The 27,564-nt window shown below is 43.7% G+C and overlaps 1 protein-coding gene across 2 annotated transcripts in view; it reads right to left on the reverse strand.

Moving 5' to 3' along the window:
• The window catches only part of Pdpk1 (3-phosphoinositide dependent protein kinase 1), a 75,589-nt gene that overhangs the window by 22,451 nt on the left and 25,574 nt on the right, over window positions 1-27,564 (reverse strand). For both annotated transcript variants that reach the window (XM_059270164.1, XM_059270165.1), the window contains exons 2-7: window positions 12,120-12,389; window positions 7,853-7,895; window positions 7,471-7,608; window positions 3,636-3,780; window positions 2,824-2,921; window positions 495-570 (exon numbers count right to left, since the gene is read on the reverse strand). In XM_059270164.1, the coding sequence (XP_059126147.1) occupies window positions 495-570; window positions 2,824-2,921; window positions 3,636-3,780; window positions 7,471-7,608; window positions 7,853-7,895; window positions 12,120-12,389 (770 nt within the window). The remainder of the gene's footprint in view (window positions 1-494; window positions 571-2,823; window positions 2,922-3,635; window positions 3,781-7,470; window positions 7,609-7,852; window positions 7,896-12,119; window positions 12,390-27,564) is intronic.

Genomic DNA, 27,564 nt, shown 5'->3' on the forward strand with positions numbered 1-27,564 from the left:
TTTCCTAAATAAAGATGACCAGCATTCTACCCAAATAAACAACAACCAGCAAGGAATTATAAATTATAAAAGTAGAATGCATACATGTCAAAGGAAAAGTACATGTTTTAAAAATTAAGCAGAAGACTACCTTCTTTGGGTCTCACTATGTAGCCCCAGCTGGTCTGGGAACTTGCTATATAGACTAAGATGACTTTGAACTCAGAAATCTACCTGCCTCTGACTGAGTATTATGATTAAAAGCATGAACCACCATGCCCAATCATTTTTGTTTGTTTTGAGGCAAGGTTTCACCATGTATCCCTGACTGGATTTGTACTCATGATTCTCCTAATTCATCCTTTGGGATTATAAGGGATGTATCACTGTACCAGGCTCATACTTAGCTATTTAAGACCTACTAAAGTCTCTCTTTCAAATAGTAATTCCTCATGACTAAACCTAGTAGACATCACAGAGAGAAGAGAGGGGCAGTTGTATTAAAAACAGGTTACCTCTTACACGCCGACTTCTCTGTGAGCAGCTCTGGAGAAACATACTGTGCTGTTCCTACAAATGAGTTGGCCCTGGCTAAGAAGTGGGGGGGAAAAAAAAGAAAAGGTCACACTTGAAAATGTAATCCTTGACCCCCAACCACTCTGTGGCCCTCTTGTGTATCCTTCAGAGTGTCAACATCTAACTAAAGAAGATGGGAGCTGGTTGTCAGCTCAGTTGGTCACCTGGACTAGATTGAGCAACCAAAGGACCCTACTAAGGATACCTGTTACACCCTATCCACCTGGCACCTCCTACCTAAAACCCAACTGTAGGAGGTACTCATCACATTCATACATCATCTTTTTCACTAGAGCAAAGCAATGTAAGGACAGAGGTCCTGTCTGTGGTGCTCACTGCTGGACCTGTGGCACCTAAATACACAATGAACACACAGCAGGCACAAATGATGCAGATCAGGAACCATCCTCTTTTCAGTCATCACTAACTTGGGAATTCAGGATACAGGGCAAAAAGACTTAGGCTTCCAGCCCAGGGACCATCTACATTCCACTGCCTATGGTCTTGGCCCACGAGACACTCATCTGCAAGCTGCAGGGTCGACACCAGATGCTTTGAACCCACACCAGGGGTCCACCTTCCCATTCACTCCAGGCCCCTGAAGAGCATGAGAACTCAGCTTCCATGTGGCAGATAGAGCAGGGTTACACATTTCTACTTTCAAAGGTTAGAACTGTGCTGAATTATCAGATTCTGAAGAAAAGCTACACAAAGAAGAAAATGTCTAAAGCACAGCCCAGCTGAACAGCTCTTAAGACTGATTCAGGATCACAGCCACATCCTAGCTTCAGGTTTCAGGCAGAAAAAGTCAGCACAGGCATGATGGGAAAACAGACAGACTCTCCCCACTAGAAAGAGTTAAAGAGAGAGAGTGGCTACTTGGTTCAACTTTAAAATGGACAATGCTCAAGGCTATAATATGAGGTTATACCAAGTCTATAAATCAGCACTGCTGGACAGAAAGATGACTACTACTTACTAAGAATGCATCAATCAGATGGAGGTATCATGGCATTTTAGCAATGACAGAAGGGGCAGCAAGGGCACAATATTTACTACACCACCCAAGAAAGTCTCTTTCCTCAAAGGTAAGGCTTGCCATCCCCAGAGGGCAGTGTAGATATGTTACGTTACCAGTACAGGAGGACTGTACAGAGGCAAAGAATATGTATGGGATCAGCAGAAAGAAATGCAAGGTTCCATGAAGGGAAACCAACAGGCCATCTCCTACAGCACCATGGAACAGAACTTGTTTCCTTACCTAGACTCTCTATTTCAGCCCCAGCTGTAATCCTCTCTGGTTCCCATGTACTGGCTTCCTGTTTGTGGAGATAGGTCAAAAGCCTACTGCACTGTGCTCTTGCATGCTCTTTTCCAAAAAGTAGCCAAAGCTGTAAAATCACTTATTACAAAGTGCTTATCAGACTCTTTCTTCCACTAACACAACTGTGCTCCAAACCTGTGGCCAACCATATCCCATAGTGCCTTCCCTAATGGTCTTTCTCTTTCTCACTGAGACCCTAAAAATAGGCAAAAAGGCTAGGCAGCTCAGAAGAATCACATGCATCTCAGAATCAAGGATCCTTTGCAAGGTCATTTAGCAACCTACCAGACAGCTTTCCTTCCCCCAGGACAGCATCAGCAGTAGATTATTGTCTCTCTACTCAGTGCTGTGGCAGAGTCCTCAGGAGTCTAATTGTTCTTTTTGTATATCTCCAGAGTGGGCAGTTTCTATCCACCAAGGACGTTAGTGACAGAAGGACAGCAAGGCATCCCACTTTTCTGGCCCAAATAAACTCTCAGCAGCACCTCCCCGACAGTAAAGGTAGCACAATGGGAGCCAAGACTATGTGCTAACTCTGAACAGAACTTGAAATAAACAGGCAAAATTAACTCGTATAATTTTCCTAGAGTCTTTCTGAGGATGCATGGGCCATCAGACAGCTATATACATCAGATGGGAAGACAGAGGATGGGTGAGAGGAAGGCAGTGGAGTCCAGGGATGTGCTCTCAAGACACCACCTGCAGTACATATAGATGCCACCAACTCTACCCCTAGTTCACAAGTGACCTGACATACATTCTATGGAGCAAGAACTAGCAGAGCTACCTTTGGTTCTTCCCCTACTACTAGACTTCACACACTTTGAGGAGCCAAAAGGAATCTCTGTATTAGTGATAATAACCACATGACGCATCATGTTGCTCGAAACTGCTCTCGGCCTTAAACACAGAACAAGGTTCTGCTGAAAATCAAGTAAGCATACCTTGTTTGCTCTCTGGAGATAACACTTTTGCTGTTCCAAAATCTGTGATCTGGATGTGCATGTCTTCATTTAACAAAATGTTTTCTGGTTTAAGGTCTCTGTAAAAGTAGAATTTTACCTTTGAGATGAAATGTTTAAAAGTAGCAGCATTATCACATACTGAACATTTTGATGGAAACACAATGTAGTGATGAATCTTTTCCTTTACAGACTAAAAACCAAGAATACAAGCCCAAAGTTCACGTCAAACAAGTATCAACAGCATAGGATATAGGCATCCAAAAATCATTTTATAACTATCACTTTATCTTTAAGCAGGTGAGTTGTTGTTACAAACATCTTAACACCTCTGGCTTCCATGGCCACCCTTTCCACTTCATCTACCACTTTTAGTAACATTTTATTTAAATTATGTTTTTTTTTAGTTCATAAACCACAGTTCTAATTTGCCTTTATCAAAACGAAGAAATAAAAAATGTGACCACAATTAAATAGATACAAAAGTTACAACTGACAAAATAAAAACCACCAGATAAGTGATCTGCTAGTGTCACAGGAAGACACCTCACCCAAGTTGAACTGATGACTTATAACATGAGCTTTCAAAGTGCAGGTTCCTTTCTTTTCCAGCCTGTTTTCAGCTTTCTCTGTGAGCCATCACCTGGAAATACCCACATCATAATTTGTAGAAAGCCAGCCAAAGCTGACCCCAGAGAGCTGGTGTGGATTACTTGTGTGCCTCCAAGCCACTGTCCCTAATCATGACAGGGACTCTGCTGTACACACCATCTGGAGCAGTGTCCATTACCTACCTGTGAATGATGCCCTTGCCGTGCAAGTACTCCAAAGCAGACACAATCTCGGCCGTGTAAAACCGGGTACAGGTCTCATCAAATGACCCGATTTTGCGGATGTACTTAAGTAACTCTCCATTTTTGGCATAACTAAGGCCAAAATCTGAACATTTGTGGTTAAGGAAGAATGGAAAAATATATTGTTGTTTTTTCTAAAAGTTAACCTTAAAAGCCCCATAAGAACTTTCTTTTCATCAAATGCAAACTGAAGGTACTTATGCATCAAGACAGTTGCCCTTTTATGGCAGATCCAGGCCTCAGCTCCAAGACCAGGTGCCAGCACAGAATTTCTAAGACAATGACACAGTCCCTGAAAACACATGGACAACACCTCTCAGCCCAGGTGCCCTTCTAGACACGTAGTACTCAGAAGCCTCTGTAACCTATGAAAGGAAGCCTCTAGATGGCTGTTGGACCAATAAGCCATGGTCAAGGTACTAAAAACACGTGGACAGCTTTAACGTGCAGGAGAACCAGCTCTGAAGACAGAGTCCTACCAGAGCCCCAGTGACTACCACTGTGACCCTTGCCTGAACTTGCTGCATTCCGTGGGCTGTGCTAACAGTCCTGTGCATGAAAGTGGCATGCTTTATAACAACTTTAATTTTCTGATTCATTTGATCTATTTCAGAAATACCTGCTGGGAGATGAGAAATAGACAGCCTCTCCTTGCCACACACACCCCGCCCCCATGCTGCAATATGTTCTTGCTTATGCTGTTTTCGTCGAAGGGGACTGAACACTGACAAGAAACAGCTCCAAATGACTGCTTCCCTCCAAAGCACTAAACATTCCTGCTTCTTACTGAAAATCTCCAGGTACCACACCTCCCTGGCAGCCTGGGACAAAAGGGGCAAAATGCTGACTAAACTAAGCAGCTGTTCTGAAGCCAAGTTTGAAGTTCATACAAGAAGCCAAGGTGAACTTCTTGCTCTGTTCTGGCTTTTGTCTGCCAAAGCACTCCTGCCAACCACCAAGGAGGGAGCCTGAAGCTCTGGGGATGGAGACAAACCCAGAAGAGACAGGGCTTCAACCAAAGCTGGTAAAGATGCTCCCGGCCAGGCCTATCTCTGACTACCTATGCCTCTCAACTCAGACCAAGTCTGACAGATCTGCAAGCCCAGCTGCATCCTGTCTCCCTCAAAAGGGAGACTGATGCCATGTCTTGGCTAGTTTTATGTCAACTTGACACAAGTCAGAGTCATCTAAGAAGAAAGACTCTTAATCAAGAAACTGCCTTCCTAAGATTTGCCTGTAGGTAAGACTGTAGTGCATTTTTTTAATTAGTGATTGGTGTGGGAAGGACCAGCCCACTATGGGAAGGTGATCCTCGGATGTACAATAAAGTAGGCTGAAAAAGCCATGGGGAGTAAGCCAGTAAGCAGCACTCCTCCACAGCCTCTGCAACAGCTCCTGTCTTGAGATTCCTGCCCTGACATCCCTCAGTGATACAGACTATAATGTGGAACTCTAAGCTGAAATAAACCCTTTTCTTCCCAAGTTGTTCATAGTCATGGTGTTTTATCACGTCAGTAGACACCCTAGGACATGCCATAGAGTCACCAATTCTAGCCTGACATTGGCTGGCAGCAGGGCCTCACCAGTTAGGAGCCCAGATATAAGGCCACAGCCATGGGGTATGGGTACAAGGAGTAACTTCTCTTTCTGGCTTCATGGTTTTATCCTTTAACTGACCCTTCACTGGTTCCTGGTTCCTGTGAGAGGGACACCTATGAGTCTCTGCTCGAGAGAGAAGCACAGACAAGTTGTCTTAAACATAGAAGGTGCCTGGGATTATTTCTCAGGCTGCTGGTTCTCTGCAACACATCCTTCCCCATTCCAGAATGTTCTTTTTAGACTTTATCAATCTAGTGTACATCCTAAGAACATCCTCCACCTGCTTGGAAATATTCAAGGGCAGCAAAAGCTGTCATGGACTGGGTGAGCCCCTGGGAGGGCAGACACAAACCAAGTGCCTTCATAGAGCCAGGGAGCCTAAGTGCCCAATGTGTGCAATTTGCAGAGGAGGAACCTGGTCTAGAGATTAAGCAACTGACTCAAGTTCACAAAGCAAACAATGGACAGGACTAGAACCCAGTCCTGTGGTCCTGACTCCATGCTGCACTGGTCTGGTGGGAGTTTAAAGATGATGGGGGGCAAAGCACCTATGTCTGAGAACTTTTTGGTCTTCATCTGTGTATGAAGAGAAAGGTTCCCCCACTGGCTCCGATCAAGCCAGGACTACAAGATAGAGAAACCTTATACTTGATCAAGCCTCTGGACTCACTTTCCCAGGCCCCTATATTAAATCTGATGAAGAACCCTCAGAAGTCCCTGTGTGACCCATCTGTCTGTTTTCAGTCTATGGCGGAGGTGTCCCCAAGCTCTGCCTCATCTCACCTGTCCTGAATAGGTGTGGGTTCATCCTGAGTCTCCTGAGTAATGAAAAGTGAATATACAAGGACTAGATCCTCTCTTCCACTTGAAATTATGACTAAATGAAGAACAGTACCATATCTGGGCATTTCTTCATGCAAAAAGTTTCATTTTTCTTTCTCAATACAATGTATAGTGAGGATTAACAGTGAGGCAGAAGCCACTGGATCTCATTCTCATGAGAGGTGGGGGAGCCATTATGACCTTTGGGTCTTATACCAAGAACAGTATGTGCCATTAGACAAAGACTTAGAGTTCTTTCCACCTGAACCGAAATGGCCAGTCTCATTTAGAAATCACATAGCAAGGACATTCTGGTCTAGCTTCTGAGCTCTGATCCTACCGCTATGACCCTGACAGAAGATGAAGTCAAGCATGTGTGATTCTGTCTTGGCTATCCACAGTCTTGATACAATCTGGTGTCTCCTCAAGGATGCATGTGACTAGATGCTTTGTCTCCAGATGGTAGGACTATTGAGGTGGGGAGGATCTTTAAGAAGCAGGGTCACTGGGCTCCTGAAACTCACTGGTAATTGGAAATTCTCCAAAAAATATTGCCACGAAAGAAGCAAGTCCAACCACACCTACTTATTCTGCCTCCTGGCTTGAGATGTGATCCTTCCTTCACACATCCCAGCACTAGGGAGGCAGAGGCAGAGGGATCTTGGTGAGCTTGAGGCCAATCTGGTCTATATAGTAAGTTCCAGGACAGCCAGCACTATGTAGAGAAACCTTTTCTCAAAACAATAAATAATAAAAAGTAGGAAAAAGAAGAGAAATGTGGATGAACAACAATGAACATACATGCAAGGTGAATCTGCTGGAGAGGCAGTCTAAACAGGCCTAAGGAGTTGGAGGGGCTGAGCAAGCCCAGTAGACAGAGCTCCAGAAGGATAGCATGCGGAGTTCCTGAACTTCCTAATGCCCAGTCAAGTTATCCTTCAGACTGAACTCAGAACCTTAGGATGGAAGAGGGTATGGAGGAGCTGATGACAACTCTAGGGGCCTGAGGAGGCTTTCCAAAAGCAGGAGTCAATAATGTCTAACAGATACTCCAGGGCATGTGCTAGGGGAATGAGGGGACATTTACGCATCCATGTCCAGCAACCACGGCTAAAACAACAGTCTATTAGGTACAATATTCATCGATAAACACCAACACTGTGGGACAGTTTTCCCTTCAGAGACAGCACATTGGTAAGAGCCTCAGCCATGTGCCGTACTGTCTGTTGCCTCCAGGGATATCAGTCTCCACAGGGATCCATGCTGCGCCCTTTCCTTTCAAGGAACAAACAATGTAGTCACTAATCTAAAACACAAAGTGGTTTTCAGACAGCATTGACGATGCAAAGGATACACAACTTTTCGTCGTCCTGAAATGTAAAGTAAAGTTTCACAAAGAATGGGTGATCCAGGCGTGACATCACATCTCTCTCTCTAGTTACGTACGGGACTTTGTTCTCTTTTATAATATGACGTTTCTCCAGAATTTTAACTTAAGAGAGAAGTGAGTTTACTAACATTAGAAAATGTGAAAAATAGTAAATTTATAAAGGTAACTGACATAAACGCTAGTTTTCCCAAAACCACCCACTCAAGCTTTCATGGTCTAGAAGACTAATCTTTGTCATTGACTAAGATCAGCATAGGCCCTACCACTATCCGGGCTACTACCATATGTACAAAAGTGGCCCTGCCCCCGAATCCCAGACACACAGCTCATTGGAGTTAGTACTTACTAGCATATTCTCTGGAAGTGGCTAGTTCTCGGGCCAGAACAACCTGGTTTGGGGGTAAAAAAAAACACAGTGTAATAATGAGGTGAGTCTGGTAAGTCACTGTCACAAGCTGCCCAGTCCATACACACAATTTGAAGTTACATTTAAGTTACATTGGATCCTGTACTAACAAACAAATCAGAAAGCCATTGTTTGTGTTAATATGTTCTAACAGTTAACAGCAACATGATAGCAAACATTAAATGGTAAACAGTAACTGTTCCATCATTTTCAAAAGTCCATAATCAGTTAGCTACCAGAAGTTCTCATGGTACAGTCAAAGTATAAACTCAAGAACCAATAGTGCACACCTATAATCGTAACACTTGGAAGTCAGAGGCAAGAGGATTCCAAGCTCCAAGCAACCCTATTACATAGTAAGACCCTGTCTCAACACGCCCTAACACAGACAAAAAAGAATTTTATTGACTAACAAATCAAAATACCACTACAAGTGGATACTGAAAATGTCTTCAAGCCGGGTGGTGGTGGTGCACGCCTTTAATCTCAGCACTCTGGAGGCAGAGCCAAGCGGATCTCTGTGAGTTTGAGGCTGGTCTACAGAGCGAGATCCAGGACAGGCACCAAAACTATACGGAGAAACCCTGTCTCAAAAAAAAAAAACAAAAAAAAAAAAAAAAAAGGAAAAGAAAAGAAAACAAAACAAAACAAAAGGCCTTCAGAAAAATAACTTCAAGAATATGTCTTACCAGGTGGTGATGGCACACACCTTTAACCCCAGCACTTGGGAGGCAAATCTCTGTGTGTTCCAGGCTAGCCTGGTCTACAAAGTGAATTCTAGGACAGCCAGACCTCTTACACAGAAAAACCTTGACTTGAAAAACCAAAAAGAAAGAAAGAAAGAAGAGGCAGGCAGATCTCTGTGAGTTTGAGGCCAGCCCGGTCTACAGAGCTAGTCCAGGACAGGCTCCAAAGCTACAGAGAAACCCTGTCTCAAAAAACCAAAAAAAAAAAAAAAGAAAAAGAAAGAAAGGAAAAGGAAAGAGAAGAGAAAAGAAAAGAAAAAAGAACATGTCTTTTCAGGTGGGCAGTGGTGGTGCATGGCTTTAATCCCAGCACTTGGGGGACAGAGGCAAGTGGATCGCTTGAGTTCAAAGCCAGCCTGGTCTACAGAGCGAGTTCCAGAACAGCCAGGACTACACAGGGAAACCCTGTCTTACAAAAACAAAACAAAACAACAAAAGAAAGAAAGACAGGCAGACAGACAGAGAGAGAGAGCATGACTTTCCAATATAGATCCTGGTAAAAAGCTGCCCTTGACTTAGGCTTCTCCAAATAATTGTTCTCATATATTTCATTTACTAGCATGAACATAGTTATGTGTACTATATACTGTGTACTAAGAACTAAAATGTCACAGAACAAACCATCTTTACAGAATGCTCTCCATACAGAGCACCCCTCTGCCTGTCAGACTCTGCTTCAGGGATAGAGTACTAGCAAACCCTGAGCACACCTGTGGCACCAGACTGAAAGGGACTGACAGGCCCAAGGTTTAGCCAGAGTCTGTAGAGGGGCAGCTTTGCCAAGGATGCTTTGTCCCAATATGGCTGATAAATGCAAATTAATGTGTTTTTTTCTCGACACCTGCAATGATAGACTGAGAATCAAAGAGCAAATGAAACATGCCCCAAGAGGTCACTGGGCCTGGTGGAAAACATTTAGAAGGCCACAGGGCGGGTCACCTGGCTCCTGTTGCTAGTCATATCCTGTGACAGAACTCCCTAGACACAGTCCTGGAAAAGCACTATGAGATGCCCACAGACACCAGGAACAATGTAGGATTGAATATATTTAAGTAAAAAGATCTCAAAGAACTTTCTGAAGGAACATGCTGTATATACATGACTCACAGCCACTAGAGTGAGGAGAGCAGCAGGCTGGAGTAGTGTATTCCCCCTTGGGAATGGAGGGAAAAAAAACACACACACACACACACACACACACACACACACACACACACACACACGAGCGTGCATGCTTAGCTCCCTATGTATGAAAAGAGAAGGAGGAACTGTTGGAAAGTACTTTGGTTTACTGGAATCCCTTCTGAGGAGGTAGTTATGTATTTGTTTGTTTGTTTGTTTTCTGGGGGCAGGGTCTCGTTATGTATCCTTGGCTGGTGTGGAGCTCACTATGTAGACCAGACTGGCCTTGAACTCATAGAGATCCATCTGTCTTAGACTGTTGAGTGCTAGGATTAAATGCATGTGCCATCATGCCCAGTTTGTGAGCTGATTTCTAAACTTAGCATTTCATAAGCAGGTTTCCCACAGAATAGAGAGAGTCTTCTAGAGAATTGCATGGAACATGTTGCTCCATGTCACTAGGGGTGATGTCATTACTATCTTGGATGTGATAGTGTACTTTGGAGTCTGTCTGCTCTCTAGTATCAATTTCAGGCTCTGCCAAGTGAATATCCTACTCAATCTGGTTAACTGTATGCCCTTTATTCCTCCCCTGGAAATCTAATTTAGGTGCTCACTATTTCAGGAATAGAGAGATGAATCAGTGTAACACCTCATTTGAGATCCAGGACTATAGATTTCAAAGAGCCAGGAAGGAGCCTTTGGCTTGCAGTGCTTTCCCAAGTACCTCATGGCATGAGTTCAAAATGGCACTGTGTAAGAAGGATGACTGCGCCACCCAGGAAGGATGGTACCTAATTTACATCCTTGTCAAGAAAAATAAAGAGGAGTAAACCGGAAAAAAAAAAAAAAAAAGGAAGAACTTCACTAGAATGTCATCTGTAGCTGAGTGCAACACCCAGGGAATCTCAGAGCAGTTTCTTCTTCCTGCAAGGCGTGGTGCGTTCCAGAGGCACAGAAAGTGATCCTCATGGCTGAAGGCTTTTTCCATAAGGCCACAATCCTTCTATAAACAAAGTTGCTTCACCAGAGTTGCTACTTAAGATCTAAAACTTGCCGGGCAGTGGTGGCACACACCTTTAATCCCAGCATTCAGGAGGCAGAGGCAGAGGCAGAGGCAGAGGCAGAGGCAGAGGCAGAGGCAGAGGCAGAGGCAGAGGCAGGCAGATCTCTGTGAGTTCGAGGCCAGCCTGGTCTACAGAGCAAGTTTCTCAAAAAAACAAACAAACAAACAAATCTAAACTTTACAGTCTAAGAGCTACCAAAGTTAATTTAAGATGAGACGTTTGGAATATAAGTAAGCTATATTTTATGTTCTTTGTATTTTAGAATCTTTCATAAATATATAAAAAAGAGTAAGAAAAAAATTCAGCCAGTCATGGTGGCACTCATCTTTAATGTGTGCACTCAAGAGGCAGAGACAGGCAAATCTCTGTGAGTTCAAGGCCAGCTTGACCTACATAGGAAGTTCTGGGCTAGTTAGGGCTAGGTAGCAAGACCTTGTCTCAATCAATTAACCAACCAATAAAGACATGAAGAGAAAGCAAACTGCACATATGGCTTCTTCACAGTCAGATATAAGGAAGAATGGTTATTTAGGAGCTCTCTAGAAGTCAGGCCCCTCTGGATCTATCCTGGAATGCCTATTTCAGCCTGGAGACGGAGCACAGAAATTTGTTTCATTAGAGGCTGTTTGGAATTGAGAGTGACTCCTAGACCACTCTGCAGAAATACCCACTTGGCCTGGGAGTTAGAAAAAAAAAATATGGAGGTCAACTCTTCAGCAAATACTTAAGTGTTATAGTTCAGGTTCTAAAGCAAACAAACAAAAACAGGCATAAAAAAGGTCACTGAATGTTACCAACAGTCTCCAAAAAGATACTAACGCTGATACTAACTTTCAACCTAAGGAACTAAAGGCTTCCTATGGCCTGTCCAGTAAGACAGGAAGACACAATATACATGCCCATGCTGCATTAACTGTAGTTTTAAAGTAACATAAATCAACAGCTGCTTTTGTTTGTTTTTGAGACAGGCATTCAATACCAAGAGGCCTTGAAACTTCCAGGTTTAAACTCCTCTGCCTCAGCCTCCTGGAGTATATGGAGTAAAGGTATGAGCCAAAACAGAAAAAATCCATTTTAACCATGCTTTCTTCAGATGGTCTGGCTGGGGGAGTCCACTCCCTCCAAGACTCTAGTGGCATTCACAGCAGAAGACAACCCACAAGGACATGAAGCCACCTCCTGGGGAGAGCAATGCCTGGTCAGGTATTCTCAATAGTGATCCCAAGAAAACCCTGCATTCAATAAGCAACAGCAGCAGAGGCACATACTCACTGTTGAAAAAGAGCCCTCGCCAAGAATTTTTCCAAACTTGAAGTCTTCTGGCCGTTTCTTGCGAGGCTGTGGTGGCAGCTGGGCAGGGTGCTGCTGCAAGGGGTTGGTACTTGGTCGGGCTTCCGCTGTGGTGCCATCCATGGTGGGTCCCTGCCTGCTAACACCACTAGGAATGCCAGGGGCCGAGCTGGACTCAGTCTGGGACCTCACCATTGATGGGGACGGGCAGGAACATAGCACCACACTGGACTGAATGGGAACAGCATCATACTGCAAACACAGAGGAAAGACGTAAGAGTCAAGTAGCTCTCTTGTCCTGGAGCAGATGAGCCCAAATACAAGCACTTTATTATGACACTGCTGAAGGCAGGAGAGCACATCTATCTGACTCTGGGTGCCCACTGGAGCCAAAGTCCTTCCCTCCCTCTCCCTGTTCACGTCCAGGCATGTCCTCCCATCTTCCTCAGCACTATTCTAACCAGCTCCAAGGCCAGGGTAAGGTAAGCAGACATAATATTGTGCATCTGCAATTCTGGAGTATGTTTACTTTATGCAGAGACACCCAATGCTGGCAAGACTTATGATAAAGCAAGAACATTCATACAATTATGGCTAGTACCCAAAATTAGTGTTACTATTAAAATGGTTTTGAAAAGCAATTGGGCAATTGTTAACAAAATGATGATAGAACAACTGTCAATGAGACAGAAATATGAAAGATGAGAGGAAACACATAGTTAAAAATGGAAGCACAAGCAAGGTGTGGTGGTGCACATCTGTAACCCTAGCATGCAGAAGAATCATAGCTTCTTGGCCAGCCTGAGCTACACAGCAAGACCCTGCACCCAAAAAAGGAGGTGGGGTAGGGGTAGGAAAGAGGCGAACTGAGAAAGGAATTAAGTACTCAGAGTAAACTTGCAGTAAAAATTGTACCCACATCCATATAGCCTTCTCTTCAGCTCTGCTCTTGGTATATCCTCATAGTGGTGACACTACCCTGACTATGACTGGGAAGATATAGCACAGTCAGTAAACTACCTGATTTGTAAGCATGGGACCTAAATTCAATCTGCAGAATTAAAACAAACAAATGTGGACTGCGGATATAGCTCAGTAGTAGAACAGGTGCCTAGCATGCATAAGGCCCTGGGTTCAAAAACTAGTACTCCCCCGCAAAAAGAAAAAAAAAAAATCAGTAAAAACAACAACATAAAGCCAAACCTGGTAGTCCACCTTTAATCTCAGCACTAGGAAAGCGGAGATAAGCAATTGCTGGGATGCTAACTGGCCAGCCAGCTTAAGTCTAATTGTCAAGTCCTAGACCAGTAAGACCCTGTTATTTAAAAAATATAAATAAAAATTCAAAGATAAACTAAACGCTAAAAGGAAAAGGTAGAGCCGAACAATGGTGGCCCATGCTTTTAATTTCAGCACTCCAGAGGCAGAGGCAGGAGGATATCTGTGAGTTCAAGGCCAGCCTGGTCTACAGAGCGAGTTCCAGGATATCCAGGGCTACACAGAGAGACCCTGTCTTGAAAAGAGGGAGAGGGAGGGGGAGGGGGAGGGGGAGGAGGAGAGGGAGGGGGAGGGGGAGGGGGAGGGGGAGGGGGAGAGGGAGAGGGAGAGGGAGAGGGAGAGGGAGAGGGAGAGGAGAAAAGGGTAGATGGAATACTGTTCAAGTACATGCACCACACACCCTATCCAACCATGATAAAATGAACTCAGTATGCCCAAGTTACTTTAGGTGCTGGTCTCTAACAGTCCTCCTCACTCAAGAACTCCAGCAAACTTACATAACCCAGTTCTAGAGTGCTTACTTAGCATTCATGAGACCCTAGGTTCAATTCCCAGCACTTCCCAAAAGAAAATTTAAAAGCACACAGCTCAATGGAGTCAGGTCCTGAAATCACAGTATCTCTGAAACCACCTGCCTGTTCTGTAAGACAGCAGCACACCAGGGGCTGACCAAACGTGACCATTCAAAAACTGATAGCTGTCTGCTCAGAAAGAATAAGTTGAACCTCAGAAAAGGCCATGAGTCCAGAATGATACACAAAGACAGGTTGTTTCTTCTTCTTCTTTTCTTCTTCTTCCTTTTCTTCTTCTTCTTCTTCTTCTTCTTCTTCTTCTTCTTCTTCTTTCCATTTTTTTTTTAAACATAACAATATAACTCTATGGGCTAAGTAAACTGAATGGTTAATTGTTAATTTTTGTAAACAAGGCAGTATGTCAGTGTATGAGTTAATTAGGACAGACCAGGATGATTGCTTTCTAGATAAACAAGGAAGAAAAAGGGAATACAGAGCCATAAAGAAGCCAGGGCTCTAGAAACACAGTAGGACAGGTGGCACACAGTAGCCAAGAGTGAGCAAAGGAAAGCTCAGCTACCAAGAAGAGCTAAAGGAGGTGCTCATCTTGAGATTGCAAAATACTTAACAAATCTAGAAAGAACATCTTGTGACCTGAACATTATGAATACCAAGGTGGAGAAGAGAACAGCAGATGGTAACACAGGAGGGTGTCTTGGCTATCCTCACAGTGCAGCGTTTGAGCCTGGGCTCCTAAGAGCAGCCTCCTCAGAAGGTCAAGGCAGCAGAAGCACACTCCCAAGGGTTCCAGCTAAGCAACCACTATCAGTAACCTTGTATCTGCTCCTCAGCAGGAAGAAATGACTTTTTCTTTCAATGGATCTGTTGAACCCACTATCATGCCAGGTAAAGTATAAGAATATGCATAAAAATATGAAGGAGCTAACCAAACACATTACCAATGAAATCTGGCCGTCTGACTGCAATAAAGGTCTAAAAATCTCAGCAGGAAATTAAGTTTTCACTTTTCTGTGTGTGGAGCAGTGTTCAAAGTCTCAGTGAAATCATCAGCAAATGTAGAGTTTAATAAATTGAATAAAAAGAAACACAATAATACTAAGTATTTCTCATACACAAATCTCTTAGACAAGAAATGTCCTTTGCTTAGTGAGTAAAAGCTTGTACTGTTTAAGCCTGATGACCCGAATCCAGATTCTTGGAACCCCAGGTAAAAACCAGATGCATACCCTTGTGTGTGATGCATCTGTAATCTCAGCATTTCTATGGAGAGATGAGAGGTAGACAGGAGAAATCTCCAGAAGCCTTTGGATCAGCTAGCCTAGAGTATGTATCACAGTAGCAAATAATGAAACTCTGCCTCAAACAAGGTGGAAAATGGATACTGATACCTGAGGCTGTCCTTTGAACACCCCATGCACATCATGGATGGCACAAACACACTCTCACACATGAACACTTAAACACACACTACATATGCACACAAAAAATAAAATTTTAAAAAATCTTGAACATATTTACTCTTTCAAAATCTTAGAAATTCAACCTAAGAAAATGAGGTAACAGTAAGAGCAGATTCATAAACTATTACAAAAGAAAAACATAATGGCCAGGGGTATGGCTTTATGGTAACACACTTGCCTAGAATGTACAAGGCCCAACACCACTAGGGGAAAATTTTTAAATCTACTGTAGCTTCGGATATTTCAGCAAAAGCTGAGACCCACTTAGATGCTCAAAACAAAGGTGATGAGTAAGCCAAGCTACACACACTTAGTGGAACTATGCATCCCTTAGAAATAGATATAAAAGGTGTAGAAACAGTTATACAACTGGAGGAGCTGCCTATAGTTATGTTAGAATCACCTATACTGTCCTGGAAATTTTTGGGGGGAGTGTGGGGTTTCAAGACAGTTTCTCTGTGGAGCCCTGGCTGTCCTGGAACTCGCTCTGTAGAACAGGCTGGCCTCAAACTCACAGAGATCCATCTGCCTCTGCCTCCCGAGTGCTGGGATTAAAAGTGTGAGCCACCACTGCTCAGCACAGACATAAGCTTTTGGTGTTGTTTTTGAGATAGGATTTCATGTAGATTAGGATGGCCTTGATCTCCAAACCCTACTGCCTCCATCTCCTGAGTTACTGAGATTACAGATGTGACCCACTACACAGGCAAGACATAATTTTCTTTCTTTTGAGAGATAAGGCCTGTATAGCCCTGGCTGGCCTGGAATTCTCTATATAGACCAAGCTGGCCTCAAACTCAGAGAGATCCATCTGCCTCTGCTTCCCAAGTGCTGGGATTAAAGGTGTGTGCCATCGCTGGGTGGTGGTGGCACATGCCTTTAATCCCAGCACTCGGGAGGCAGAGGCAGGAGGATCTCTGAGAGTTCGAGGCCAGCCTGGGCTACAGAGTGAGTTCCAGGAAAGGCTCCAAAGCTACACAGAGAAACCCTGTCTCAAAAAAAAAAAAAAAAAAAAAAAAAAAAAAGGTGTGTGCCATCAAAATATAATTCTTAAGAAATAGATTGTGACAAGCTGACTCAGGCCCTGGAACACCTAACTGTGCACCAACACACTTCTTGACCCAAAAAATCCAGGAAAGGAGCCAATGGAGCTCCTTGAGATCTAACACAAGGTCCAAACACATACTAAATATGCACTCTACCACTGAGTTACAACCCAGCCCACACAGAAGCCCAAATAGGGGTTAACACTGTTCCTTCATAGTAGTCATGACCCAAGTCCACAAGGTTTTTTTTTTTGTTTTTTGTTTTGGTTTTCGAGACAGGGTTTCTCTGTGTAGCTTTGCGCCTTTCCTGGAACTCACTTGGTAGCCCAGGCTGGCCTCGAACTCACAGAGATCCTCCTGGCTCTGCCTCCCGAGTGCTGGGATTAAAGGCGTGCGCCACCACTGCCCGGCTAAGTCCACAAGGTTTTGAGTGACATGCAAGAACGAGGAATTTCAAAGAACCTGCCACAATGGCTGCACAGACAATACCACAGGCTGTAGGCATTCTCCTGAGCCTGACAGTCCCCATCACACTGGTTATTTTGAGACAGATGACCTTGATATCAAATACCATTTGGGGGACACAAACAATAAATGCTTATACTGCCCTCAGGAACATTTACTAAAAAAGCTATCTTCAGCTCATGCTTCCTAACTGCTAATTTTACAGTTTTGGCCCTTGGAGAGCCCACTGGGAACAGGTATGTGAGCCCATGGATTTTAGGCCTGTGTCTAGAGAACCTTCTTTACCATCTGAGTGGTTTTCATGGTTACAACAAAAGCCTCCAGAACAGAAGCTCAGAGAAGAGCATTGGTGTCCCAAGATGAGTCTGTACCTTAACTCGGTTCTACCGACCCCTTGTCCAAGCACCTACCTAAAGCAGTGTGGCCAATGGCTCTTGGGTCCCTGTGGCAGCTGCTGGCCAGAGTGGGGCCCAGAGTGGGGCTCACTGGGAACCACAGGGCTCACTTGACCAAGCTTAACCTACTCCAGCAGACTCCAAAACACCAGGCAGAATAGACTCAGAAAAAGGTAGAGCATCACTGGGCACAAATCCTGCCAACTTCCTTTGTAACACCTATCCACACACAAGACAGCAAGTGCCACAGAAAACACCCAGATCACCTAAAGCAAATATGAGAGGTTAGAACATGCATGAGAGCTGAGATCTGAAGGACAGGAAGTGTGTGTTGTTACTGGTAGTGTTTATTGTGGGGGTGGGGGTCAAGAGTGAAACTCAAAAACAGAGTAAGAAAGCCACATAGGGCACTTCAGAGCAGCCATTTTCAATGCAGACTATAGCATCTGATGTATTCTTGATATGGACCAATGCAAAGGACATCAAGCCTCACCCCAAAAATACCCGGTCAGCTCAGATGTGCCACCAAAGCTACTTTCCCAAGAAGAGTGCACATATCTAGTCTACAAGCAATTGGCTGGCCAGACACAGACACAATCTTGAGGCTGCCTCTCACAGAACCCATTATAAGAGCTATCAGGTGCAGGACCACATCTAAAACCCAGTCCTTCAAGAGGGACACAGATGCTACTAATACAAGTTAAACCTGAGAAACTCTGGCAAATATTCTCTCCCAGAGGCTCTCAACTAGGGCAAAACCTGGCTTGTACTAGGGACATTTAGGGTTCTCATACATGGGAAAAAGTGTTACTGGCACCCAGGGGATGGAGGCAGTGACCCCATTAAACACCCTAGAATGAAGAAGATACCGCTACAACAAAGACAGACCAGGCCCATGTGGTCTTCATTTATCATGGTCTCTCTTTCCTTGTTCTCCCTCTCTGTTCTTGATCCAGCTGGGATCTCCCACTCCCCTAAGCTCTCTTTCCCTCGACCCTTGCCCTTCATCATCCCCCGCCCCCCACGTCCAGTTTGCTCATGTAGATCTCTTCCATTTCTCTGTCATTGGGCAATCCTTGTGTCTTTCTTGGGGTCCTGTTTTCTAGGTAGCCTCCCTGGAGTTGTGAGTAGCAGTCTAGTCATCTTTGTTTTACATCTAGTATCCTCCTATGAGTGAGTACACACCATGTTTGTCTTTCTGAGTCTGGGTTACCTCACTCAGGATGATTTTTTCTAGATCCATCCACTTGCCTGCAAACCACATGATGTCATTGTTTTTCTCTGCTGAGTAGTATTCCATTGTGTATATGTACCACATTTGAACTATGTATTGTATATATGTACCACACATGAACTATAAACCAACAGCTGAGGAGCCCCCAACTGGATCAGGCCCTCTGGATAAGTGAGACAGTTGATTAACTTGATCTGTTTGGGAGGCATCCAGGCAGTGGGACCGGGACCTGTCCTCAGTGCATGAGCTAGCTGTTTGGAACCTGGGGCTTATACAGGGACACTTGGCTCAGCCTGGGAGGAGGGGACTGGACCTGCCTGGACTGAATCTACCAGGTTGAACTCAATCCCCAGGGGAGTCTTTGCCCTGGAGGAGATGGAATGGGGGATGGGCTGGGGGAAGGGGGGAGAACAAAGGAATCTGTGGCTGATATGTAAAATTGAATTAAATTATAAAATAAAATAAAAATAAAAATAAATAAATAAATAAATTTAAAAAAAAGAAAAACCAGGCCCAAGTCAACAATTCATTCTGTTAAGAACCTACCTACGGGGGCTGGAGAGATAGCTCAGAGGTTAAGAGCACTGGCTGCTCTTCCAAAGGTCCTGAGTTCAATTCCCAGCAACCACATGGTGGCTCACAACCATCTATAATGAGATCTGGTGCCCTCTTCTGGCCTGCAGTCATACATGCAGACAGAACACTGTACATAATAAATAAATAAATCTTAAAAAAAAAAAAAAAAAAAAAAAAAAAAAAAAAAAAGAACCTACCTACTCTGGGGGCTGGAGAGATGGCTCAGAGGTTAAGAGCAATGGCTGTTCTTCCAGAGGTCCCAAGTTCAATTCCCAGCAACCACATATATTTATAGTGAGATCTGGTGCCCTCTTCTGGTGTGCAGGCATACATACAGACAGAACACTATATATAATAAATAAATCTTAAAAACACATCACACACACACAAAAAAAAACAAACATGCCTGGCGTGGTGGTGCACGCCTTTAATCCCAGCACTGGGGGGGGGGGGGGCAAAGGCAGGTGGATTTCTGTGAGTTCAAGGCCAGCCTGGTCTACAGAGTGAGATCCAGGACAAGCACCAAAGCTACACAGAGAAACCCTGTCTCGAAGAAAAAAAAAAAAAACAAAAACTGAGAAGAAAACACCTAAGAAAACTTTAGTTGCTATAAAAACACCCTGTTTCTTTATGGTATAGGCAAGCCACTCCAGAATACAAACTAGACCAGTCAGAAACTTGAATAGAAGTCTGGCTGGGTCCAGTTTTTATCTTATACTTCCCAGAGCCCATCAGAGAGAAAGATTTCAACCCAAGTCTTTCCTAGCTGTGAACACAAGACACATAATGCTGGTACTTTCCTTTAAGATGCCTGACAGTATCACTCAAGCCTAAAATAAAATGCCATTGAAAAGTTCAGAGGGGCCAGAGATATGGCTCAGCAGTTAAGAGCATCAGCTGCTCTTCCAGAGGACCTTGGTTCAATGTTAGTATCCAATGATAGTTTACAACAGTCTATAACTTCAGTTCCAGGGTATCTTCTGGCCTCCACTGGCACTAGGCACACATATGATACACAGACACATGCAGGAAAAAACACTCATATACAAAAAATAGCAAATTTTAATTTAAAAAATTATTTTATGTGTATAGGTGTTTTGCCTGAATGTATGCCTGTGTGCCACATGCATGCAGTGCCTGTGGAGATCAGAAGAGGGGATCAGATCCTCTGGAACTGGAGTTAAAAACTGTTGTGAACAGCCATGTGGGTTCTGGGAACCAAACCCAGGTCCTCTGGAAGAGCAACCAGTGAGCCTCTTAAACTGCTGAGCCATATCTCCAACCCTCATTTTTTTTTTTCTTTTTTTAAGTTTAAAGCTACTTGGGAGACAGGCAAGCAAATCTCTGTATGAGTTCAAGGCCAGCCAGGGATACATAGCAAAACCATGTCTCAAAAAAAAAAAAAAAAGGACAGAAAATACTCAAAGTAAAACTCAACTCTTCTTTGAAGGTACACTCAGCACTAACACAAACTAGATGTCTCTGCCGCTGACACCTGTCTGAAGCCGTCAGTGTGTCATGGGCAGGTACAAAATGCTCTGGAGCCCGAGCTAAGCCAAACTGGCTTTAGATTTTTTGTTTTATTTTTTCAAGACAGGGTTTCTCTATGTAACAGTCCTAGTTGTCCTGAATCCCACTTTGTAGACCAAGATGGCCTCGAACTCACAGAGATCTCCCTGCCTCTGCCTCCAGAGGCTGGGATTAAAGGCGTGCGCCACCATCGCCCAGCTCTGGCTTCAGTTTTGTAGGCATGAAATAGGAGGCTCAAACAAAGTCAGAGGCATATTAATGAGATGGATACATATTAATGAGATGCAGAATACAATGGGGTGGCCCTCGAAGAACAGGGGGGTGACACTCTATGTAGAAGCATACCATGGAACAGCACCTTTAGCACACACCACCATCTACTTTCAACCTAAGAGCCCCAGGATTATGCTGCCCTCACCCTTGTGAACCTCTCTCAGCAAGCGCTGCACTGTTTGCACAGCCCACAGCATATCACCAACTCCACAGTCCCAGAAAACGTAAGAGCCAGGGTCTTTAGCATACCCCACTGCAAACAGCACAAGACAAGAAGCAACTTCTCAAAGTATGCCACATTCCTCCCAGGCACTTCCTTCTATGGTTTCATAAGCACATATTCACTCACTTTGTTCATTAGTTTCTCTAAGAACTGTAAATTAACTGTATTATTCATCTTATTATTCAGCAAACACAGCTGTTGTACTAGCAAGGCTCTGGGGCCATGCTAACAGACAGACATGTCTTCTTGTTCTAGAACCACCCAGTTACAGTAGTGGGGTAGCTACATAAAATATGGAGAGTGCAGGAAGAGCCAGGATAGGCCTGGCTACTATGTGGCTAGACCATGTTTGGGCAAGTATTTGGACAGAATGAAAGAAGAGACCAGGGAAGGTAAAGCAACTTAGACAGTGCTGCAATGGTCATGTTCAGAATGTGACCTGTAACAGCAAGATACATCTCACACATTTTAAAGTTTTGCTTTCCTATAAGGTTTGAAATCTAAATATAACAAGCAGTCTCCACATAGCTAAAAGAAAAAACTTCATTTGGAAATCAAAACCAAAGTGATATAGATAATGGACACTAGACTTCTGAAGTAGCAACAACAGATAATACAGTCTCAGAGCCCAGCTTGCTTAGCACAAGCACTGTGTAAGACTACAGAATCTGAATCTGGTCTAGTACTCTAAAGCAGTTTCAACTACCAAAGATCCAAAGCCCCTTAAGCAACTCCACCCACTAAGTACCTAGTATCGATTCTGCATTGCTGCAGCACTGATAGAACAACAACAACAACAACAACAACAAAAAAAAAAAAAAAAAAAAAAAAAAAAACGAGGCCCCCAAGAAGCTACACAGAAAGTCAGTACTATTTGGATGGGGATAGTATACTTTCAAACAATCAAGAAGCTCTTACTAGGGAATGGAGAGATGGTTCAGCAGTTAAAAGTACTTGTTGCTCTTGCAGAGAACCTGGGATTTGGTTTATAATCATCTGTAACTCCAGCTCTGGGCAATCTGATGCCTTCTTCTGACCTCCATTTGCACCAGACATGCATGTGGTATACATACATACATGCAGGAAAAACACTCATACACTATATATACATACATACATACATACATACACATACACATACACATACACATACACATACACATACACATACATATACATATACATATACATATACATATAAAAGCAGCAGCAGCTCTTACTAGGATGAGGACATCTGACCAAACACTCAAGGAACGCAAAAACTCAAAAGATATCTGTCTTGCTGGGCAGTGGTAGAGCACACCTTTAATCCCAGTACTCAGGAGGTAGAGGCAGGCGTATTTCTGTGAGTTTGAGGCCAGCCTGGTCTACAGAGCGAGTTCCAGGACAGGTTCCAAAGCTACACAGAGAAATTCTGTCTTAAAAAAAAAAAAAAGCCCGTCTTCCAACAAAGGACCTGCCAGTGTAAAGTCTTGGAGGCAGAGGCAACTCTCAACTCAGCATTCTAGGCAGAATAGGCACTCCAAACAGAGCCCTTAGGGTACCATACAGGGACCTCTACACCCTAGAATCCTTTCTGGAGTAACTTCAGGCGCCTTCTAGAATCCTAAAAAGACAAGCTTAAGACATACCACCACCCTTAAGAACCCAAGTGCCTCCTGATACCAGTCTAGGCTAGGCCCACATGGTCATGCACCAACGCTGGGCTCTTGACACTGACCATCAGAAGTGCCACTCGTATGAGCATAAGAACATCATCTCCTGTCAACCTAATGCTTCTGTGGAATTCTGTAATTTCTTCCTGTCTCGGTTATAGTGCACTAGCCAAACTCCTCTCAAGGCCTCTCCCCAGCTGGATAATGTTCACAAGGTCAATATGGTTGTGCCTCCCTCAGTGCAGTCCTAACTTTCAACCATCACTATGATTTAATGACTGATTTTACTTGTGTAGTAAAAGGCAATGATAGTTGCAATCTTACCTTTTAAAACATCAATTGTGAAATGAAATGCCTTAGAAAAAAGCCCTCAAGTGTAAAGTCTACATGCTTATTGTATTACAACTGTTATTAGATACACATTGCCTAAAGGGCCACATGCCAAGGAGGGCCCTGCTGTCTCTTCTAACCTGTGGCTTTGAAGAGGCCCCACAGCCAAAGAACCCAGCTGACTAGGGTCTGGGGGTGAGTCATTCCCTTGAGGCACAGCCCCATCACTTTGCCACCCACATGGTAACCCAAAATTATGGTAAGCAAATGTTTTTGGTTACTCAACAGATTCTGAAATTTAAATTTCTGGAGAAATTTAAAGCAACAAAAAGCCAGTCTACCATCTCTCTTCTCTTTGGATGTCAGAGCACATCATTTACTTAATTTACTAAGGCTGGATATACTGACACACACTTATGACCCCAGTACTTAATAGGATCACCAGGAGTTTGAGGAAGTGGCCTGGGCTATACAGTAAGTTCAACCTGGGTAAAACTGCATCTCAAAGACAAGCAGCAACAACAGAAAACCTCTGACTAATCTCAGCAATCTGGAAGCAGAAGCAGATGAAACAGGGCCAGCCTGGTCTACATACAGAGTTCCAGGCCAGCCAGGCTATATGAAAAAATCTCATCAAAAACAAACAAAACCAACAAAAATCACCTCTATTTTGGGGCTGGCTGCTCTTCCAGAAGACCCCAGTTTGATTTCCAGCATCCATATAGTGGCTTACAATAATCTGTAACCCCAGTTCAGGGAATCCAACAGACATGCACATGGGCACATATACATGCAGGCAAAACCTTTATACACATAAAAATAAATCTAAAATATTTTTAAAAAACTCTACCTGTCCTATAGACACCTTGTTATTTCAAGAACTACATCCTCTCCCCCAGTCACAAACTGACCACTAGCCTTTCCTACATATAATTCTATACCCTAAATCCTAGTCACTCTCACTTGTGATTAAGACTGGAAGCTTAGCCGGGCGGTGGTGGCGCATGCCTTTAATCCCAGCACTCGGGAGGCAGAGCCAGGCGGATCTCTGTGAGTTCGAGGCCAGCCTGGGCTACCAAGTAAGTTCCAGGAAAGGCGCAAAGCTACACAGAGAAACCCTGTCTCAAAAAAAACCAAAAAGACTGGAAGCTTCAGCCAGGCATGGTAGTGCACATCTTTAGTCCCAGCACTCAGGAGGCAGAAGCAGATGGATCTCTGAGTTCTAGGCCAGCTTGGTCTACAGAGTGACTTCTAGGATAGCCAGAGCTACACAGAGAAGCCCTGCATGATACCCTGCCCCCACCTGCCTCTGCCTCCAGAGTGGTGGGATTAAAGGGATGCACCACTACCGCCCAGCTCTGGCTTCAGTTTTACAGGCATGAAGTAGAAGGCTCAGGCAAAGTCAGAGGCAGGGTATATATTAATGAGATGCAGAAAACAATGGAGTGGCCCTCAAAGAACAGGGGGATGGCACTGTATGTAGAAGCATACCATGGAGCAGCATCTTCTCTCAAGTCCCACATCAGACATCTTGAGTCTTCCATAGCTACAGACAATAGCTTCACTGACCCTCAGGAGACTAATAGCCAGGTACATAGAAGCTTATTTTTGCTAAATGTGGAGCTATACACTTTTTAAAAACTGCACATTCCCTAATTACCTGACACCAAGTTGTCCTTGCAATGGGGCTAAGGATAAAGCAGAATGATATAACTGGCTTAGCTTACAAGGGGAGCCACAGCTTGTGGTGGGGCAGCCTGGTCTATGCATGGATAGAGGCCAGCTAAACAGTAATGTTCCTGTCCAAGATGATTCTCAGGTATTAAAAAACAAACAAAACCAAAATCAGGTCCACCATGATAGCCCATGCCTTTAATGCCAGTACTCAGGAGGCAGAGGCAAGTAGATCTCTGAGTTCAAGACTACCCTGGTCTAAATAGAGAGTTCCAGTCAAGCCAAGGGTTACATCATGAGGCCCTTTCTCAAAAGGAGGGAGGGTGCATGAATTATGTGCCACTATAAGGAGAATTTTAAAGAAATGCATGTGCAACTTTTAGAGGAAAGTAAGACAAGACATCTGGTACACAACAGGAATCCATCAATGAGTTAACAGGGATGACTTCTGAGAGAAGGACAGACTGTTAACCTTGACAGCTGCAAAGGACAGAGTATTCTGGACTAGAGCAGCAGGAGCAGCAACCAGGACCAGCTCTGGAAAGGAAAAGATGTGGGCAGTAGGTCTTGGTGAGGGACAGGCATGAGCTTCTGAAGAACTTTATCAATGAGACCATATGAGGTCCATAAAGCGTTTTGGACTTCCGTGTTCATTCATTCACTCATTTGTTCATTAATTTCTTTTGGAATGAGTGACTAAATACTAAGGGATATTTGCTAAAGAACAGATAAATGAACTAGTATTTTCAGAATGCAGATTTGTGTACAGGACAAGAGGAAATCAGTAACTACGAGAGCTGTATTAGAAATAAGATGCAGAGCGAGATCCAGGACAGGCACCAAAACTACACAGAGAAACCCTGTCTCAAAAAAAAAAAAAAAAAAAAAAGAAAGAAAGAAAGAAAGAAAGAAAGAAAGAAAGAAATAGCATGAGTCAGGCGGTAGTGGCGCACGCCTTTGATCCCAGCACTCAGGAGGCAGAGGCAGGAGGATCTCTGAGTTTGAGGCCAGCCTGGTCTATAGAGTGAGTTCCAGAACAGCCAAGGCTACACAGAGAAACCCTGTCTTGAAAAACCAAAAAAAAAAAAAAACCCAAAAATTAAAAATAGCATGATACTTGGGGGCTGGAGAGATGGCTCAGTGGTTAAAAGAACTGGCTGCTCTTCCAGAATTCAATTCCCAGCACCCACGTGGTGGCTCACAGCCATCTATAATGGAATCTGATGCCCTCTTCTGGCATGCAAGGGTACATGCAGATAGAACATCATATACAGAAAATAAATCCTAGAAATAACAGGATACTTAAAGATAATCCAGCCTATGGACTAATTCCATCTCAAGGCCTGGAGAGATGGATCAGTGACTAAGAGCACTTGCTGTTGCTGAGAACCCACATTCAGTTCCCAGCATGGCTATGGTGGCTCATAACCATCTGCAACATCAGTTCCAGGGATCCAAAGCTGCCTTCTGGCCTCTGGAGGCTAGAGGCACACATGTGGTACATATACACACATGCAGGCACACAGTCATACACATAAAATAAACTTTTACAAAAATTCCATGTTACTGCCAAAAACTCCTAGGTAAAATTTAGAATAAATATCTATTAAAAGCTTTACTAAGTGCAATCTATTCTTAGCCAGCAAACAATAATAATAATAGGTTCTTGCTTTTACTTTGCTAAAATTAATTTAACATATTAAAGTTGACAACTAAGAATAATTGTGTTTCTAATTTGAAATTATATTATACACTACTTAACCATGAATCTTTCCTTGGGAATTAAATTCATTCAACAAATGTTTCTCCCCACAATCTAGTCAGAAAATTAGAATGATGTCTCAGAGCCTACAGGCACAGAGCTCTGACCCTGGCACCTTGTAATCAGCTTCCAGCTTCAGTGCTAGCTCCTTAAAAGAACCTTGGCCTCTAGGACTCCAGTCAAATGCTGAGATGAACTCTTACATATGAATATTTGTCATATAGAAAGAACCTTCCTCCAGGGCTGCATGGGGGGAGGGGGAGGCGGCAGCAAAAGGAAGAGAGAGAGAGAGAGAGAGAGAGAGAGAGAGAGAGAGAGAGAGAGAGAGAGAGAACACAACCCATACACATACTCCCGAGTGTAGGCATTCCTCTAGAGTTCCAGCCTTATCAAACCACTCCCCTCAACGGCAGTCTGTGACCTGACAAGCTAAGATCTCTGCTCCTCCAGCCCTGTCACTGCTGCAGTCATACTGCTTATGTTCACTCACACTAACTCACTGCGTCTTCTCCTTCCACTGTCCTTCAACTCTATCCTGGCAAGGCATGGCTTATCCATTACCCATGTAATGGGAAAAGCATCTCTCCAGGCAAGGTGCAAGATCCCTTGGAAGCTGAACAGGGGCCTATCAGAAAGTTCCAGACTCCTGAAGACACTGTGTTTACCCAATATTTTCCATGTATGAATGTACCACCATAGTAATATGACTACTCCAACTGAGAGACCCTAAAGGAAAATGCAGGATTCATGGGTCAAATTTTTGTTTTTAATCCTTAGAAGCTATTCTCTGCTTGAAATAGGAGAATAACAAAACCAGTCCCTAGGATACTGCTTACCACATGAGTAACAGTCATCAGGCAGGAATCCCCTCCAGCAGGCTCGAGAACTCAGTTTATCCCTAACCATCTTCCTGCTGGGCTCCCTAGCTACACATTCTTAATAAAGAGCTTCTTACTGAAATCAATAATGATCAAGCAAAACACAGAGAGTCTG

This window comes from Peromyscus eremicus, chromosome 8a (assembly GCF_949786415.1).
Source record: "Peromyscus eremicus chromosome 8a, PerEre_H2_v1, whole genome shotgun sequence".
NCBI lineage: Eukaryota > Metazoa > Chordata > Mammalia > Rodentia > Cricetidae > Peromyscus > Peromyscus eremicus.